At 32.0% G+C, this 17,183-nt stretch overlaps 1 protein-coding gene across 1 annotated transcript; it reads left to right on the forward strand.

Moving 5' to 3' along the window:
* Positions 1-5,909: 5,909 nt before the first annotated feature.
* Positions 5,910-10,448, forward strand: LOC149388422 (laccase-11-like). Its single transcript, XM_089624619.1, has 5 exons — positions 5,910-5,980; positions 6,321-6,435; positions 8,784-8,918; positions 9,578-9,944; positions 10,357-10,448. The coding sequence occupies exons 1-5, from the start codon at positions 5,910-5,912 to the stop codon at positions 10,446-10,448; spliced, it is 780 nt and encodes a 259-aa protein (XP_089480745.1).
* Positions 10,449-17,183: the final 6,735 nt, after the last annotated feature.

The raw sequence follows: 17,183 nt of genomic DNA on the forward strand, positions 1-17,183 counted from the left end.
TTTTTTGGATTTGTTAATTAAATTTTGTGGCTATTAACTTAAAAATTACCAAATGTTACCTACATGGAAAAACATGAGTTTTCATATAGCTATATATCTTGAGAGCCATTTTTTGGGGTAATTGGCACAATAGTCCAATAGTCCACTCTCCATTTAAAAAGTAGTCAAAATTTCATTTTAGTAACAAAATAGTCCACCTAATCCGTAGTAAATTAATAACTAAAGAGTAAATTAAATTAACTAAAAAGAGTAAACTTTACTCTTTAGTTAATTAATTATATATTGCGGGTCTGATGAGTTATATTCTTAATAAAATGAAATTTTGGCTAGAATTAAAAAAAAAAAAAAAAAACTAGAGAATTGACTAATTGCAACAAATTCATAATTTTTTTTTTTATCACTTATACTTAAGTATGCTTGATGCATAAAATGAAGAAAAAATTAAAGTTAATTAAATTTTAAATCATATTTGAGTAGTTAAGAGTCGTAACAAAATTTTAAATTTTGGAGCATTAAGATTCAAAATCATGCTGTAATTTGAAAATACTTATATAGAATGCTTTAATATTTTCTTTAAAATTATCTAATTAAAGTTTGGGATTTTAAAAATTAACACTGCATTTTAGCTAATGTAGCTGTTCAAAGAAATTTATCATTTTCATACAATGTAGAACATCTAAATTTACATCAGTTTTCTTTTAATTATTTTCCCAATTTTTTAGTGGAGGCGCGTGTCCCACTAACGCCCAAGTAAATCCGTCCCTTCTTGCCGCAAAATTATCAATAAACTTTTCTTGCTTTTCTTGGTATGCCTTATAAACGTGAAGTTATTTGTATAAACCCTAAATTGATTTGAGGGTACTAAGAAGGTTAATTTATTTGCTCTAGTTAAATGTGTATCATGATTGATGTTATATTATATGTGTTTTGTTCCAAGCATATACTGGGATTTATCAAGTTCTGAACCTAATTAATTTTAGCAAATCAGTGGGTGAATATAATTCTGAATGAACTACTAGATTATAAATAAAATAGAAAACCATTGAGCTAAGAAAAAAATGGGAAAAGATAGTTCAATTGTTGGAAATTAATTAGGATGGGATGCTCTATAAGTTCTCTATCTAAGTAAATCTTCCATGGATTTACTTTGCCAAAAGTATAAGCATATTTTTTTTCTGCGCCTAAAAGAAATTGATCATTTTAAAATAATAAAATCGTCTTTTTTTGCGGTCCTAAATAATTTAACTATCGATTTCCAAAGATGTATATTATTGGCTATCGTAGGGTCCTAAATAGTACGAGTTGCATATTATAAAGGGTAAACTAGCAACGTAGCCATTTTGAAACATGGTTTTTGAAATCTAGCCAACGTTTGGTAAATTTTGCAATCTAGCCATTTACTGAAATTTACGGATATAAAATACCTAATTTACCATTTTTCTTATACTTACTTGATCAAAACACTAGCCCACGTTTGACCGGTTTGAATTGTATACAGCCAATTAATTTCATATTTTTTCGCAATTTAATTGAATATTTAGCTAATTTAATAGGAGATTCGGTGATATAATTAAAAGAGAAAATTTAATGCAATAAATGCACAAAAAATTTACCATAAGTAACAGAAATTAACAAATCAGCGGAGATTAACAAAAATTTACAAACATTTACACTGTATTTGCTTACACGGCTATAATTTCAGCAATTTAATTTCAGTTTTTTGAATTCATAATATGAGATTCGGTGATGTAATTAAAAGGGAAAGAAAATATTTATTTGATTGAATAAGTCAAACAAGATAATGAATACACGTAATTATGATAAAATCTCGTTCAAAATTAGAAAATAAATTTGGAAAACAAAAATACCGTATTAAATGCGTATTAAAGGAAAGGAAAGAAATCGGCTCCACCTGCACATATGTAAATTTACCATAATTAACAGAAATTAACAAAGCAACGGAGATTAACAAAAATTTACGAACATTTACACTGTATTTTCTTACACGACTATAATGTTAATTAAAGAAAAAAACGCTCAATAACAAACTTTGCTAAGTATAGAATTTTTTTTAAAATTCGAAATATAAACCGAATATAACAAATTTGGCTACAAAACCAAGTTTCAAAACGTGGGCTAGTATTTTTGAAACCAAATCAAGGCTAATATAGTAAATACCATCTTACATAAATATGACACGTCATCAAATTTGGCTAGATTCGAAAATTAAATGAAACGTTGGCTAGATTACAATTGTAATGTTTTATGTGGCTTAGATCGACTAATTTTTCTATTATAAAATTCTGACATATGATTTCTCTGATCCTCTAATTGAAATTTTTTTTTAAAGGATAAAACGATCCATCTGTTCCTGAATAGCTTCTTTCAAAAGGACTTATGCTTCCTCAGTAAATGTCTTGGTAGAGGATATGATTTCTTGGAATTTAGGTTTATTCATTTTTAAGTAAATACGTAAATCAACGATAAATTTTCTTACATGTGCAACTTCTAATGAATCAAGATAACCATTCGTTCCGGTATAAATTGTATATATATACAAGTCCTAATTTTATTTTCAATTAGAGGATCAGAGAAATCATATGTCAGAATTTTATAATATGCAACTCGTACTATTTAGGACCCTACGATAGCCAATAATATACATCTTTGGCAATCGATAGTTAAATTATTTAGGACCGCAAAAAAAGACGATTTTATTATTTTAAAATGATCAATTTCTTTTAGGCGCAGAAAAAAAAATATGCTTATACTTTTGGCAAAGTAAATCCATGGAAGATTTACTTAGATAGAGAACTTATAGAGCATCCCATCCTAATTAATTTCCAACAATTGAACTATCTTATAGGCAAAGTAATTCTGACATATGATTTCTCTGATCCTCTAATTGAAAATAAAATTAGGACTTGTACTTGTACAGTTGTACTTAAATATATATATATATATATATATATATATATATATATATATATATATTAGAAATATTGGTTTAGGATATTGTCTAAGTGCATGAATTAAAAAACACTAAGTTTGATGTTACCTCACATTTGAAAATCAAATTTAATGTGGAACACTTTAAGAAAATCAAACTTTTTGGTGAGTAAAACATGTAAAATACCCTTGTTAAAAACCTTCGAAACAACTAAAAAGATAAAGACAAAAATTTTGAAATCACTAAAAAAAATATAGACAAAATTTTTTAAGATATAAAAATGAAGGCAAAAATTTGCAAATATTATTTTAATACTAGTGATTTTTCTAAGTGTTTTTTTTTTTTTTTGGTCTTGATCTTCTTCATCGTTTTGAAGTTTTTGTTTTCATTTTTTTAGTGATTTCAAACATTTTACCTTTTATTTTTCTAGTGATTTTGAAAATTTTAAAATGTTATTTTTAGTGTTTTTTTTAAGTGTTCAACTTGAAGCTTGATTATTAAATGTGAGGTAATAGAGTTTAGTTTCTCAAGTTTTCTAAATGAAATTTTTAGCAAAGCTAAATGATTTTTTTTTAAGATGGGTTGGTGTAAAGTTATTGGATGTAAAATAATAATAAAAATATTTTAAAATTGACATTTGAGGTAATATACGCCACTAAATTGATATGTTCTTCATTTTGTATGCCCAATTAAGGTTGTGCATAAACCCTAAAATTGATTTATATGCTCTAGTTAATTAAGTACACTATGAATCCATGATTAATGTTCATTTAGAATATGTGATCTGTCCCAAACATGTTATAAGTAAATCTTCGGGGATATATTTTGACAAAAGTAAAGGCAATTTTCTGCCTAAAAGAAATTAGTCCTTTCAAAATAATAATCTTCGTCTTTTTTTTTTTTTTTTTTGCTGGAAACATTCGTCTTTATTTGGCTGCCATCTTTCCACTAACTGGTACCAATATATTGCAGTCCTGAATTTGGATTGTCGGAAAAATTACTAAAATACCGATTACCAATGGTTGGAGATGGTTATATTTTTCCAAAAAATTAAAGAATTCTAAAAATTTTCAAATGAAAAATATTTGTCGATAAGAATTGACATAATTTATAATCTATTATTAACTTAATAAAATTTAACAACCTATGAAGCTGATTACCAAATTACACAAAATCGTAATTCATTGGTTTTTTTTTTTAGAAATCTCTTTTAACGGAAATCAGAAAAGTATAAAGTCTTAATTAATTATATAATATTGACAATCATAATGAAAATTATATTTACAAACAATACATTGTAATAAATACAGTACCAAACTTCATAATTTAAGATAAAATTCAAACCACAAATCAAATTTGTCCGAACAGCAAAATTTCCATTGGCTGCCAAATTATTCTAAAATAAATGAAAGGTTTACAAAATCCCCTCCTGTGATTGAAAATATAATTATAACCTCTATTTTTTTTTATTCATACGTTTACATATATTGTATATTTAATTATATGAAATATTTAATCTCAAATTACAAATAAATTATTTAAACTTTAAAAACAATGAATGTTATTTTAAGTGATTGAACTCATATCTACATACAAAAAATTGGAAAATTGACAACAATAATATCAATTGTTTGTCACTTGCCAAAAATCAATTAAAACTCAAATATTGACATATTTAATATTAAATATGTCACGAAATCAACCATGTTGATGATAAAATGTGTCACAGAATCAATCAATTCGTGATAAATATATCAATATTTGAGTTTTAGTTGATTTTTGATAAATAACAAACAATTTGTATTATTGATGTCGATTTTCCTAAAAAATAGTGTCGTCCAAATTATTTTTGGGGATAACTTCTACCTTTTTTTTTCAATGGGACGACTTCTACTTAAAAATATGTGAATAGTCTGACGTGAGCTTTAAATTATTTGTACGTGCATATTTTATTATTAATTTCCTAACCAAACTCAATTATATGAGAGAGAAATGAGATGTCCTTTACCTTAATATATATACATGTCCTATATACATGTCCTTTATCTTATAAAATACGAAAAGATCCCAAATAATCTAGAACTTTTTTGCATAAGGATAAAAATAATTTAAATACTAAATAGTTTGAATTTGATAGAACTATTTAGCCTAAAATTAATATAGGTGAAATTTGTTGTAACTAGTCAAGTTTGTCATTTTTATTTGGGGAATAGCCCAAGTTTCATTTTATTAAGTAATTAGCCCATATTTTCGGCTTAGATCATAACATCCTTGGTAAATTCGTGAATATGTTAATTTAATTAACCTACTGGAGCGAGTTAGGTTAATTAATTAACTTATTGGTTGAATATTAGTTTAGGTTCTGATTTTTTTGTAAGTAAAGTTAATTTACTAAATGATTGAATTTCGGAATTAGGTTAATTAATTGAATGCTTTGAATATCAATTGACTTAAGTTATGATTTTTGTAATTTTTTTTTAATTTCAAATCCTTCACAGATCAGTTAATTAATTAACCTAACTCACTCCAGTAGGTTAATTAAATTAACCAATTCGCGAATTTACAAAGTGCCTCTCCTCAATCCCCTCCATCGGCGCCGATTTCCTCTCCGCCGCCGATTCCTCTCCCCCCGCCGATTTCCGAGTCAATCTGAACTGTCGATTCTCCGCGAGTTAGGGATCAGCAATTAACTGTTTCTTCTTCTTCTCCACCTCCGATCTCTCACCACTCTCTCTCCTCACCAGTCCGGCCAATCCTCGCTGTACCTTCCCTGCGCCGCCAAGCAGCAGATCGCCTTCCCTTCTTCGTCTTGTTCCTCGGCACAGTGGTCGAGCTGGTTCGTTCCAGTGAGGTCGAGCATCGCCGCCGTCGGAGCTCGATGAAATCGACGCCATCTATGGCGGATCTTGACGGCGTCTATGACGGATCTCGCCGGCGACGTTAGAGATCAACAACGAAGATGGACGATGATTGGCGACGACGCGGCGGCGTGAAATGGATCGGCGGCGATCGGCGGCATGAAGTGGATCGGTGACATGAAATGGACGAAGACGAGAACGAGTTTAAGTTTAGGTTTTGGGAAAATTGAGTTTTGCTCTTATATATGAGGGTAATTTAGGTAGTGAAAGCTATTCACTTAATTTATTCAAACTTGGGTTATTCTCCTAATATTGGTAGGTTGATTGACGATTGAGCTAGTATTCTCACTCTCCCTTAATATAATGTGGCTAGTTGTTTATAATTAACAGGTAGTTATTATCAACTCGGCTGGTCCCCACGAGAGGGTGTTGGTTTTAATTTATATTTTTACAATAGTGATTTTTTTTCTAGACAATGCCAAATATAATAGCAAGAGAAAAAAAAATTAAAGTGTGAATTGGAGTGAGCATTATTCAGGGGTGGAAGAAGGAAAGGCTGATCATTATTCGAAAGAAAATGGGAATCAAACTAGGTTGGAAACTCGTTCTTCATCTCTGCTAATTCTGGTAAAGCTCAACCAAATACTCATTTAATACTTTTTCCATTTACTTATTCTCTTTCAAAGTCTCTGAGAGGTAGGTATATAGTTTGATAAATAAATTTTAGCAATATACTTTAAGACGTATATAAGAGATATGGTTTATGATGTTTTAGTTAGTTTCACAAGTGTTGTTTAATATCTAGTGATCTGGATTTTGCTTATTCAATCACAAAAGTTTTCACCTTTGTTCTTGTACTGTGATTTTTTTCTCAATTTTTTTTTTCTACTGATGTTTGTTCTTTTACATGGTAATAATGATATTGTATTTTTTTTTTCAGTTTATTTCTCAACATGTTCAATCCGGAAATAGTCTTGAAGACCACAAAAACATAATATATAGAGATCATCATTCCAAACCACAAAACCATTCCACAAACCCCATGGGTCACATGGAGTCCAACATAATGGTCTTCTTCACCTTAAAAGACCTGAAACTAGGGCAAACCATCCCGGTCTACTTCCCCAAGAAAGACCTCAAAAACGGAAATAATTTTTTCATAATATAAGATAAAGATTTATCTACTGATAAATAATAATTTTTCAGAAACTACGAATTGAGACGTAACAATACGTCTAGGTGGCGATATTATTATTATAATTTGATTAACTAATTAATATATTAGGGGTTTTCCCGAAAAAAAGAAAGTGCCCATTTTTAAATACAAGAGCCTGCGTACACGCTAACTTTTGATTAACAAATGTAACTGAACTTCCCTTGTCTTATTAAATGGCTAGTTAGCCTTTTTTACCCCCTTAACTATACCCTTTTATAAAGGAATATACCAGTGTTTTTACCCCGTTTTGAAAAATACAAATAATACAATTTAGTATAAAAAAAAATTACTACATGATTTCAATATGTTTGCATGCACATCTTATAATATCAAATTTACTTCTCAATAATGGCTGTTGAAATGTGGCGTTAATGAAATTGTAATCTCTTTGTTTGATTGAGGAGATGGATATCAAACCATTGACTCGTCCTTCACACAATTGTTTGTATTAATCATATGCATATAATTTATAATATTTCTGACGAGTGGTATTTATTAACCTTTGAAAGTTCTAAATATATTCCAAATTCAACAATTAGAACTCTTCCCTATGATTTTTATTAAAAATATTATTCATTCCTTACTATATGGGATCATCATCGGATTTTACAGCACAATATAATATATGTATTTAATATTTCGGTCTGTCTTTACACTTAATAAGTTTGTTGGCTATATTTAACTAATCAGGAAAATTAATCAATGAGTTGTGTAGAATATTTCTGTAATCTGGATCTCTTGTTTTACTTTGTATCCCTTTTAATTTACTCATAGTAATATTTGAAGCTATTTAACCTTTGTTTGCTTGTTTATTTGTTTTTTATATGTTTAAAATTTTCCGGTTTTCTACGCAATTTAATGATAACCATTTTGTTCACAAAAAAAAAAACGCTAACCGTTTAAATTATACCTAACATTCACTTATTATTTCAAAAGGTATTCATTTCAGTAACTGTTGAGAAACGGAATTTTGAACAGAGAGAGAGAGAGAGAAATGAATTGAATAGAACTTCGTAGCTTATTCTCATTCACCTTTGATGGTACATTGACTGATATAAACTAACAACTTTTGTAACCAAGTTAATACAAACCCCATGGGTCACATGGAGGCCAACATATGATGGAAAATGCAAGGGAAAGTGTATAACTAAAATGAGAATTTCATTTTCTTTCGAAAATCAAATGGAAAATGAGAATCTCTCCACATTTGTCTATGAGGGGATCACATTTATCTAGGGTAAAAATGTAAAACTTTTTAAAAATGGGCAAAAAATGTAAATAAAAAAATTTAAGGGGGGCTAATTAAAAAAATCATGGTAAAAATGAAAATTTTCTAAAAAATGGGTCAAAAGTGTAAATTTTATAGGATAAAAATGTAAAAAAATTTAAAAATGGGCAAAAAATGTAAATAAAAAAATTTAGGGGGGCTGTAATTAAAAAAATTCATGGTAAAAATGAAATTTTTTTAAAAAAATGGGTCAAAAGTGTAAATATTTTAGGGTAAAAAATATAAAAAAAATTTTAAAATGGGCAAAAAATATAAATAAAAAAAATTTGAGGGGGAGGGGGCTAGAGCCCACCCTGGACTTGAGTTAGCTCCGTCCCTAGTCTCATCGTTACTTTCCCGTCAATTTTCTCTCATATTTTCTATGACTTTCAAACACAATTAGAATTTTGACTTTTTCTATTATTTTCTCTTACATTTTCATTTTCTCTATTATTTTCACTTTCTCTCTTATTTTCCGGGTTCCAAACGGAGCCTAAAAGACCTGAAACTAGGGCAAACCATCCCGGTCTACTGATAAACCCTTGCCCTAGCTGCCTCAACGGGACGAAACTCACTGCCTCTATAAACAATATAAGTTTCGTGATGCCTCAAACCGGGCTTCTTCAGGTATAAAATAGACGAAAGAATTTTTTTTCCTATTATTATTGAACTATAGATCGAGAGAAATTGCGTATAACAAAATACAAAATCGTTGAATTTATTTTATGGAATCTAGATCGTCTGTCCCTTTTCGTATATCCAATAAAAATAAGTCACATCCCAATTTCTTTTAATTATTATTCTAAATCTAATAACAATAATAAAAAGGTGACGGCGTTATAATTTTTTATTTAAGAGTCATGTAGCGAGACATGAAAAAAAAGATAGATGATTCGGATTCATTCTTATGTAGATGAAAATACGAAGAAGTACTTTTTTATCGTCTCCCAAAATTTGATTGATTTATTTAATAAAAAAATTGGCTACGTAAGCCACCTAAACTATAGGAATTGTAAATTAGCCAACCTTTGGTAAATAATTTGTAAATAGCCAACTTGCATACGTGGCAGCGTATTAACTACCTAAAATATATGTTTGGTGGTGTTAAATAAGGCTTTTATTAATTTGTTAATAAGTTTACTTGGCTACTTACAAGAAATTAACCAAAGGTGGGCTATATCTCAATCCACTATATCCGTGTGGCTATATAACTTAATAACGGCCCTTATTTAATTGTATATAACTTTCAACTATCTTATTATACGATATATTGTTAAATTGTTCAGGCTCGCTACTTTGGAATCAAAGGGGTTTTCGCGACCGATTTCCCCGATCGCCCACCAGCCGCTTTCAACTACACGGGCGCCCCATTGACCGCGAATCTCGCGACCAAAGCCGGGACGAAGGTCAACAAACTTGCTTTCAATTCGAGCATCGAGTTGGTTTTACAAGACACTAATCTTCTAACTGTGGAATCACACCCTTTCCATCTCCATGGATATAACTTTTTTGTGGTTGGAAGCGGAGTCGGTAACTTTAACTCTAGTAAAGACCCGCTTAAGTTCAACTTAGTTGATCCTCCTGAAAGAAACACCGTTGGAGTTCCCACCGGTGGACGTTGGACCGCCATCAGATTTAGGGCTGACAACCCAGGTAACATTTATTTTTCATTGTCATTAATTAAACCACGATTAATCATGCAAACAAACAATTTTTTTTCACTTATTGATTTCACATTCCAAATACAACGTACTCTTATACATGCCAAATAATATTTTAAGAATAAAAAAGTCAATTATCTTTGAACTTTGCTGATTAGAATTAGATAACCTAAATTAATATATTTATTAATATATAAACAATATAGTATATTTTAATCTGTTGATGAATGATTAGCCAAAGTTGACTTTAGCTAACAATAATAGCAGCCGCAAAAATACTTTTCTCCTTTCACTCACTCACCTATGGAACCCTTTATTTTTATTTTTATTTTTATTTTTGTCAAAACGGAGAGGAGAAAAATATTTATATATCTGTGGCAATAATTTATGGTAATTATTTGCAGGAGTGTGGTTTATGCACTGTCATTTGGAGGTTCACACGGGTTGGGGTTTGAAAACAGCATTTGTAGTGGAAACTGCACTACTACAAAACTAGGATTCTACAACGCTTAAAAACAGTTGTAGAATGTTTCTACAACGCTTATTAAGCGTTGTAGAATCCTGCGTTGTAGAAGCTTCTACAACGCTTAAAAATCCGTTGTAAAATCCAACAGCTTTCTACAACGCTTAATGATCCGTTGTAGAAACTAAGCTTCTACAACGGATATTTAAGCGTTGTAGAAGCTTCTACAACGGTTTGAATCCATTGTGTAATTTTTAAATGTTTTCAAACATCTCGCCGCGGCGAAGTATATTTTTCGCCGCGGCGAGAAATTCTACAACGGATATTCAATCCGTTGTAGAATCATGTCGCCGCGGCGGAAATAATACGTCGCCGCGGCGACTTGTGTGCCGCGGCGAAGTACGTTCCACGCCGCGGTGACATGATTCTACAACGGATTGAAAATCCATTGTAGAATGTTTTCGCCGCGGCTATAATTATACTTCGCCGCGGCGAGGTTCACGCCGCGGCGACTTAGGTTCTGCGCCGCGGCGAGAGTATTCTACAACGGATTTTTATCCGTTGTAGAAGTTTTCTGAATATTTTTTTAAAAACCCGCCGCGGCGACGTTTTAGTTTCGCCGCGGCGAGGTGTATATCGCCGCGGCGAAACTAAAACATCGCTGCGGCGAGTTTTTGATGCATGAATAATGTGCTCTCGGTATCTTTTTTGCCGCGGCGACTCTTATTTTTCGCCGCGGCGAACGTTATACGCCGCGGCGAAGACTTTATTTTGAACCTGAAATCATTTTTTACACGTACTAAACCCGGTTTAAAAAATATGGCACCTGAAAATAACCTTCAATCCAAAAAATAATATATACATCTCCAAAACATTCAAAAGAAATATTTACATCTAAAACCAATCCAAAATTGAATATAAAAACTAACTAATCATCACAATTAATAAATGTTTGTACATAAGTTACCCATTCTTCCCTAACTCTCTCTAAATCCTCTTTTGTATAGTTTTTCTTACTTTCTAATTTTTCTACACCTCCTAGGACTATATCGCTCGCGCATATACGAAATAACAAAATACCCGCATTCCGTGTTTCCGGTTTGTCTCGGAGCGTTCCAAGCCTTGATGTACGTTGACTGTCCGTTATTATTGGTTTTTTGGTGCTCGAGCTTGAAATCCACAAAAACCCTATAACACGAAAATCATAAGAGAAAAAACCTCTACAATGATTTATAATAAAAATAGTTTAAAAAATCAAAATATTACTTTTTTATCAATCGAGTTAAATCGATTGGAATTTTATTTCTTAACGGGTCGAAGAACATAGCACTATCTCTCCAAGGGTCGAGGACAACGAGCATCCAATGCGCACCTTTATTGTACGGCATCATAGCTAGTTCACCAAATTTGCATTTTCGTACTATGTTTCCAACGTCCTTGACTCGTTTTGACAAATAAGCGTCCTCGTCGTTGTTTTCGATGTACGAACTTAAGCCCGGATTTATAAAACAATAGTCTCGACTCTTCTTCGCCTTTTCTAGCCTCGAGCGTAGATAGCTATGACAAACAAGTATTTGATTGATCAAAACACTAAATATTGAATATTTATATTAAAAACGCATATAAAGAAAACACTAACTCCATATAGACCGTTATGCTCCCCGTGTCAATTTCCAAGTATTGTAAAAAGTCGGAAACATCTTCAAATGACACCGGAATCGGGATAGCCGCGAGACTTGGACTAACATTGACCATAATCACATCCCCTTCCGGTAACATTACTTTGTTGGCATGTTGAGCGAGCAATCGAAACTTTGGATTAATCACCTTGTACGGAATCTTCTTAGTATCATCGATGCTAGGTTCACTCTTTAAACCGAGCTTTGAGAGTTGTTTGACAACCGGACCGCGACTCTCTATTCCCGTGTCCACTTCGATCAATCTCTTCGGCCACGAGACAAATCCTCCTATTGCATCTTCAATGGTTTGAGCTTCTTCGGTGGGAACCTTCCAATCTTGCAAATCCTTTTTACGATTCTCCACCCCTGAGATTAGTCTGTTTGTGAGATATACAGCATCCAAATCGCTGAACGGAGAATTCGGAAGGTAGCCTAGATCTTGTTTTTTATATAAGTTTTGAATGGCTGTGTCGCGTTCTTTCTTCAATAATATATGACATCTATTCTCCACGCTAAGGGCTGCAACATACTTATTCCGGTGATCCTTGTCTAGGGTTTCTCTTATAACAGTCTTAATCAATATCTGCTCTTCTACTTGTTTCAGTGATTTCAGTGTCGCCCGAGTCTCAAAAATTTTAGAGTTGACGTCCTGGACACTTGTTTGCCAATCCTCAATCTGAATTTTCATAGATTTCATTTTCTCTTGATCACGAGAAATGATTTCACGAAGCTGTATGTGAAAGGAAAGAAGACACTGAATTAGGCGAGAGAGAGAAGAAATCACGTCAAGCATGTTAGAACCTACGGACAAAATATCTGAATATCAGAGTAAAGGAAGAAAAAAAAAACCTGAAATTCTGTATCTTTCAATGTTTGAAGATTCTCCAATTTAAGGCGACAGACCTTCATCTCTTGATTTAAATCCTTGATACGTTTCCTCATTTCGTCCAACGCCTTTGCAAATCTAAATAATAAGCAAAGGTCACATATTTGAAATGTATGAAAACCAATGTGATCCGAATCCAGTTAGCTAAATGCATAAAACAAACAGAAATGCTCTAGAATTACATACTTAAGAAATGACAAATATATCGGCAGAGTAAAATCATATACCTTGTGATGGAGAAGATATCATCGAATTTTTTTTTTACAATACGTGGGTCTTCAAAAGGCCAATTGGCTTCGTCTTGACGCACGAATATCACATTATCGAGAATTGCTTTGGAGACGCCCATCAGAGCAACAGTCTCTGTATCCATATCGGCCCAACAAGAAAAAGTATGGTCAAGTCTCTGCGGAGGCAATAAAACACTCATCATCAAGAGTACTGAGAAACAAAACTTTTGACTAGGCATAAAGTCCTACAAGTCCAGTTTGGAGATCCATGGTTTTAAGAATTCTCTGCTGGTTGTTCCTCGAAGCTTTTGGAATCAATATAAGAGACCTTATAGAGATTGCCTCCATTGTTGGGGTTCTGATTCGTAGCTTAATTGTCCCATTTACAGATGAGCAGTAGCCCTGACACACACACAAACAAACATTTAGTGTACACACAATCAAGTGAAGAGATCCAACTTATATAAACATGTTTATTCACACACACAATTAATGTGAGACTATCCCACTTTAATATTTCCCTTCAGGCACAGCGTGATCAGGCCGAGTAACAATCTCACTCACGCTTCGCGTTGGCCGGGCCAAATTCAAATTGTGTGAATGGGCAAGACTTTAATATCATGTTGAATTTCATCTTAAAACCAATTGATGCAGAAGTCAAATCGATATATAAACATATGTTTATTGACACACACAATCAATATGAAACTATCCCACTTTAATATTGACAACTAAGATCTCAAATTCAACAAATTATCATGTGTCCAAATTAACCAAAATAAACAAATTACAAGTTACGAAAATAGAAATCTCTTATTCAACAATAATATATGTCAAGTTGACTAAAATAAACAAATGACGGGCTACGAAAAAGGAAATATTATATTCAACAAAATTATGTGTCAAATTAAGCAAAATAAACAAATGACAAGTTACGAAAAAAAAAAAAAAGAGATTCCGGATTCAACAATAATAGATATCAAATTGACCAAAATAAATAAATGACAAATTATGGAAAAAAAATTCAAGGACAACGAACAAATATTCGAAGACCAAATTTTAGAAATCGAAATAATTAAGGATTAAAAAATCGAAATCCATACTAAGAAAACAAACCCAAATGTGTTATAGCACAAACTTATAAATTTATTATAATTATTAACGATCATTACCTAAAATAACACCCAGAGATTTATTAAAAATTGACAAAAACAATTTATCCCAATCTTTCTTATTGCTGATTGTAAGGTCCATGAACATAAAATGTTATCTTCAGCCTTTGTAGATCGTGAGAGATGATATGGGAAGAGTTGTGGGTAACGATTGCGAGTGAAGAAATTTGTGGTCGTTTTTATGGATAATTGCACCAGAATATGGGACACCATTTTTTCAATACTCAACTTTGAGCCAGTAGGATAAATAATTTCTTCATGATATTGTGCAAGGAATTTGCTAGATGGTAACAACATGTACTCAGAGTTGAGAGAGAGAGAGAGAGAGAGAGAGAGAGAGAGAGAGAGAGAGAGACCTTATGGATGAAACTATTAGCTGACCTCGCAGGAAGCACTCCTGCACAGGAAAACTTCATGCATTCCATTATCGCCTGAAGATCGACGCCAACACAAACACATAACCGCCAACAAAAAAATCGATGAGGTTCGAGATAGAATAATAGTGAAAACATGCAATATATAGGTATATAAGAGAGAGAGAGAGAGAGAGAGAGAGAGAGAAAAAGTACAGTTTTTCCGGTGCCAATGTCACCGACGATGAGAGTGAGGGGCTTGAAGAAAGTGATAACAATCCCTTTCTCGGGATTGATGCTTCGAATCCCTTCGATGAACATCGAATCGACAGTAGTCATTTTGCTGGCTCTCTCTTGGGTGACAGACGTGGGAAGAAGAAGAGTTTGGGTTCTCAGAAGATTTCTCAAGTTTTCTATTTTGTTTTCTTATTACACAAAAAAAGAAAGGAAACGAGCGTGTCTCATACGGCACAAATTATTTACATTGAAGTTAAAATAAAAAATAAAAACAATATCACTAAATAGATTAATATTTAGTATTTACTAGCCCATTCTATACAACTTATTGGGCATCTAGTCTAAGTTTTATTTTATTAAGAAAATAGCCCGGCAAGTAAGTTAATTAAATTAACTTAACTATTTAATTAATTTACTTTACCCTGGAAATACCCTTTTTTCAAGAACGGTAACTTAAGGTATTCATCTTTGCACATCGGCTACCGATCGACGCGTTTAGTAAGATCAGCCAAACGAGAGTTAATATACTTGAATTCTTGCTCAGTAACGTAAACATTATGGTGAAGTTCAAGAAAGATCTGTCAGGAAAAATCACCTGAAAAGTGCGGAATATGATTTTCCCTAACCTTCTCAATATATTGACATGAATGTTAATAACAATTTAATGACCGACGAGCCGACCAGCTCAAGACCGACGAGCTCGAGACCAACAAGCTCAAGGATGACGACGACGAGCTCGAGGTTGGTTCTTCCTCTTATTTAAATTTAGTGAATGTTTAATTTATTATATACTATTATTGACTGCCTATTTTGAATCAATATACTTTTTTATATGTAATTTTTTCTATAATAGCGATTATTTTAACTTAATTCGTCTTAATTTATTATATACCATTATTGTTTGAAATTTAAATATAGTTCACCAGTTTAAATACTTTCTATTAATGATACATTTATATATATAAATGATTATATTTGTATTTATATTTCAATTTTATAATTTGGTGTGTTTGAAAAAGAATTCTGCCCAAGCTCTCCGTGGTAGGACTTCTCCGAGGACTTATCCGAGGATTATACATTTATATTTTGATTTACATTGCAATCTAAATTGTTGAAATGCCATTATTGACACGAATGTCAATTTATTATATTGACACGAATGTCAATTTATTATATTGACACGAATGTCAATTTATTATATTGACATGAATGACAATTTAATGACATATTTGTCAATATATTATATTGACATGAATGTCAATAACAATTTAATGACATATTTGTCAATAAATTGACATTCATATCAATTTATTGACATGAATGTCAATTTATTGACATATGAAGGCAATGAAGCATACCAGCGTGTTCGTAAGTGGACAAGAAAAGTAGACCTTTTCAGAAAGGATTACATATTCATTCCAGTAAATTACAGGTAAGACTGGTTTCAGTGTTGTATTGCCTGAATTTTTTTACTATGCGATTAACCGATGCAACATGGTTACAGTTTTCACTGGAGTTTGCTTGTCATTTGCCATCCCGGTGAAGTGCCAAATTCAGTAGGTAAGAATAAATATTGATACACTGTTATCTTTTTTCTTGAATAATAGTTATCTCTCGGTCATTTTATGTTTCATTATCATAGATGAAGAATCTGAAAGTGTATGTGGTCCCCGGTGGAAACCTTGCCAAGGTCCAACGTGCTGTCTGTATGATCTCCAACTCAACCAGTGTTGCAGAGGTCTTCTCTTCCATTGACCACTAGTTTGACTTCATGTACGCCAAGCGAGCCTTTGTGCACTAGCAGGTTGGTGAGGGATTATTTTAACTTTAAAATATAAACTGACAGTTGAGATCTATTGAGAATTTATTGACAATAAAATATATCCTTTTAAACTATCAATAAAATACATCCTTGTAAATATATAGACAATATATTGAGAATTTATAATATTTGAGATTTTATTGACAAATATGTCAATAAATTGACATTCATGTCATTAAATTGTTATTCATGTCAATATATTGACATTCATTCATGTTCATGTCAAGAGATTGACATGAATGTCAAGAGATTGACATGAATGTCAATCTCTTGACATGAATGTCAATCTCTTGACATGAATGTCAATAAATTGACATGAATGTCAATAAACAGAATGGTCCTCTTCGTCTTGATGGTTGTCATAGCAGCGTTCACATCCTTGGGGACCA

This window comes from Urtica dioica, chromosome 8 (assembly GCF_054948205.1).
Source record: "Urtica dioica subsp. dioica isolate 48M chromosome 8, U.dioica_male_clone48M_v1_H2, whole genome shotgun sequence".
Lineage (NCBI taxonomy): Eukaryota > Viridiplantae > Streptophyta > Magnoliopsida > Rosales > Urticaceae > Urtica > Urtica dioica.

Bases quoted from the DNA above. Each gene is read 5' to 3' on its own strand.
- LOC149388422 (XM_089624619.1), top strand. From the start codon at position 5,910: ATGGACGATGATTGGCGACGACGCGGCGGCGTGAAATGGATCGGCGGC. The intron at 6,436-8,783 runs GTAAAGCTCAAC...TTCCAAACGGAG, and splicing joins CTTCATCTCTGCTAATTCTG to CCTAAAAGACCTGAAACTAG. The intron at 9,945-10,356 runs GTAACATTTATT...AATTATTTGCAG, and splicing joins ATTTAGGGCTGACAACCCAG to GAGTGTGGTTTATGCACTGT.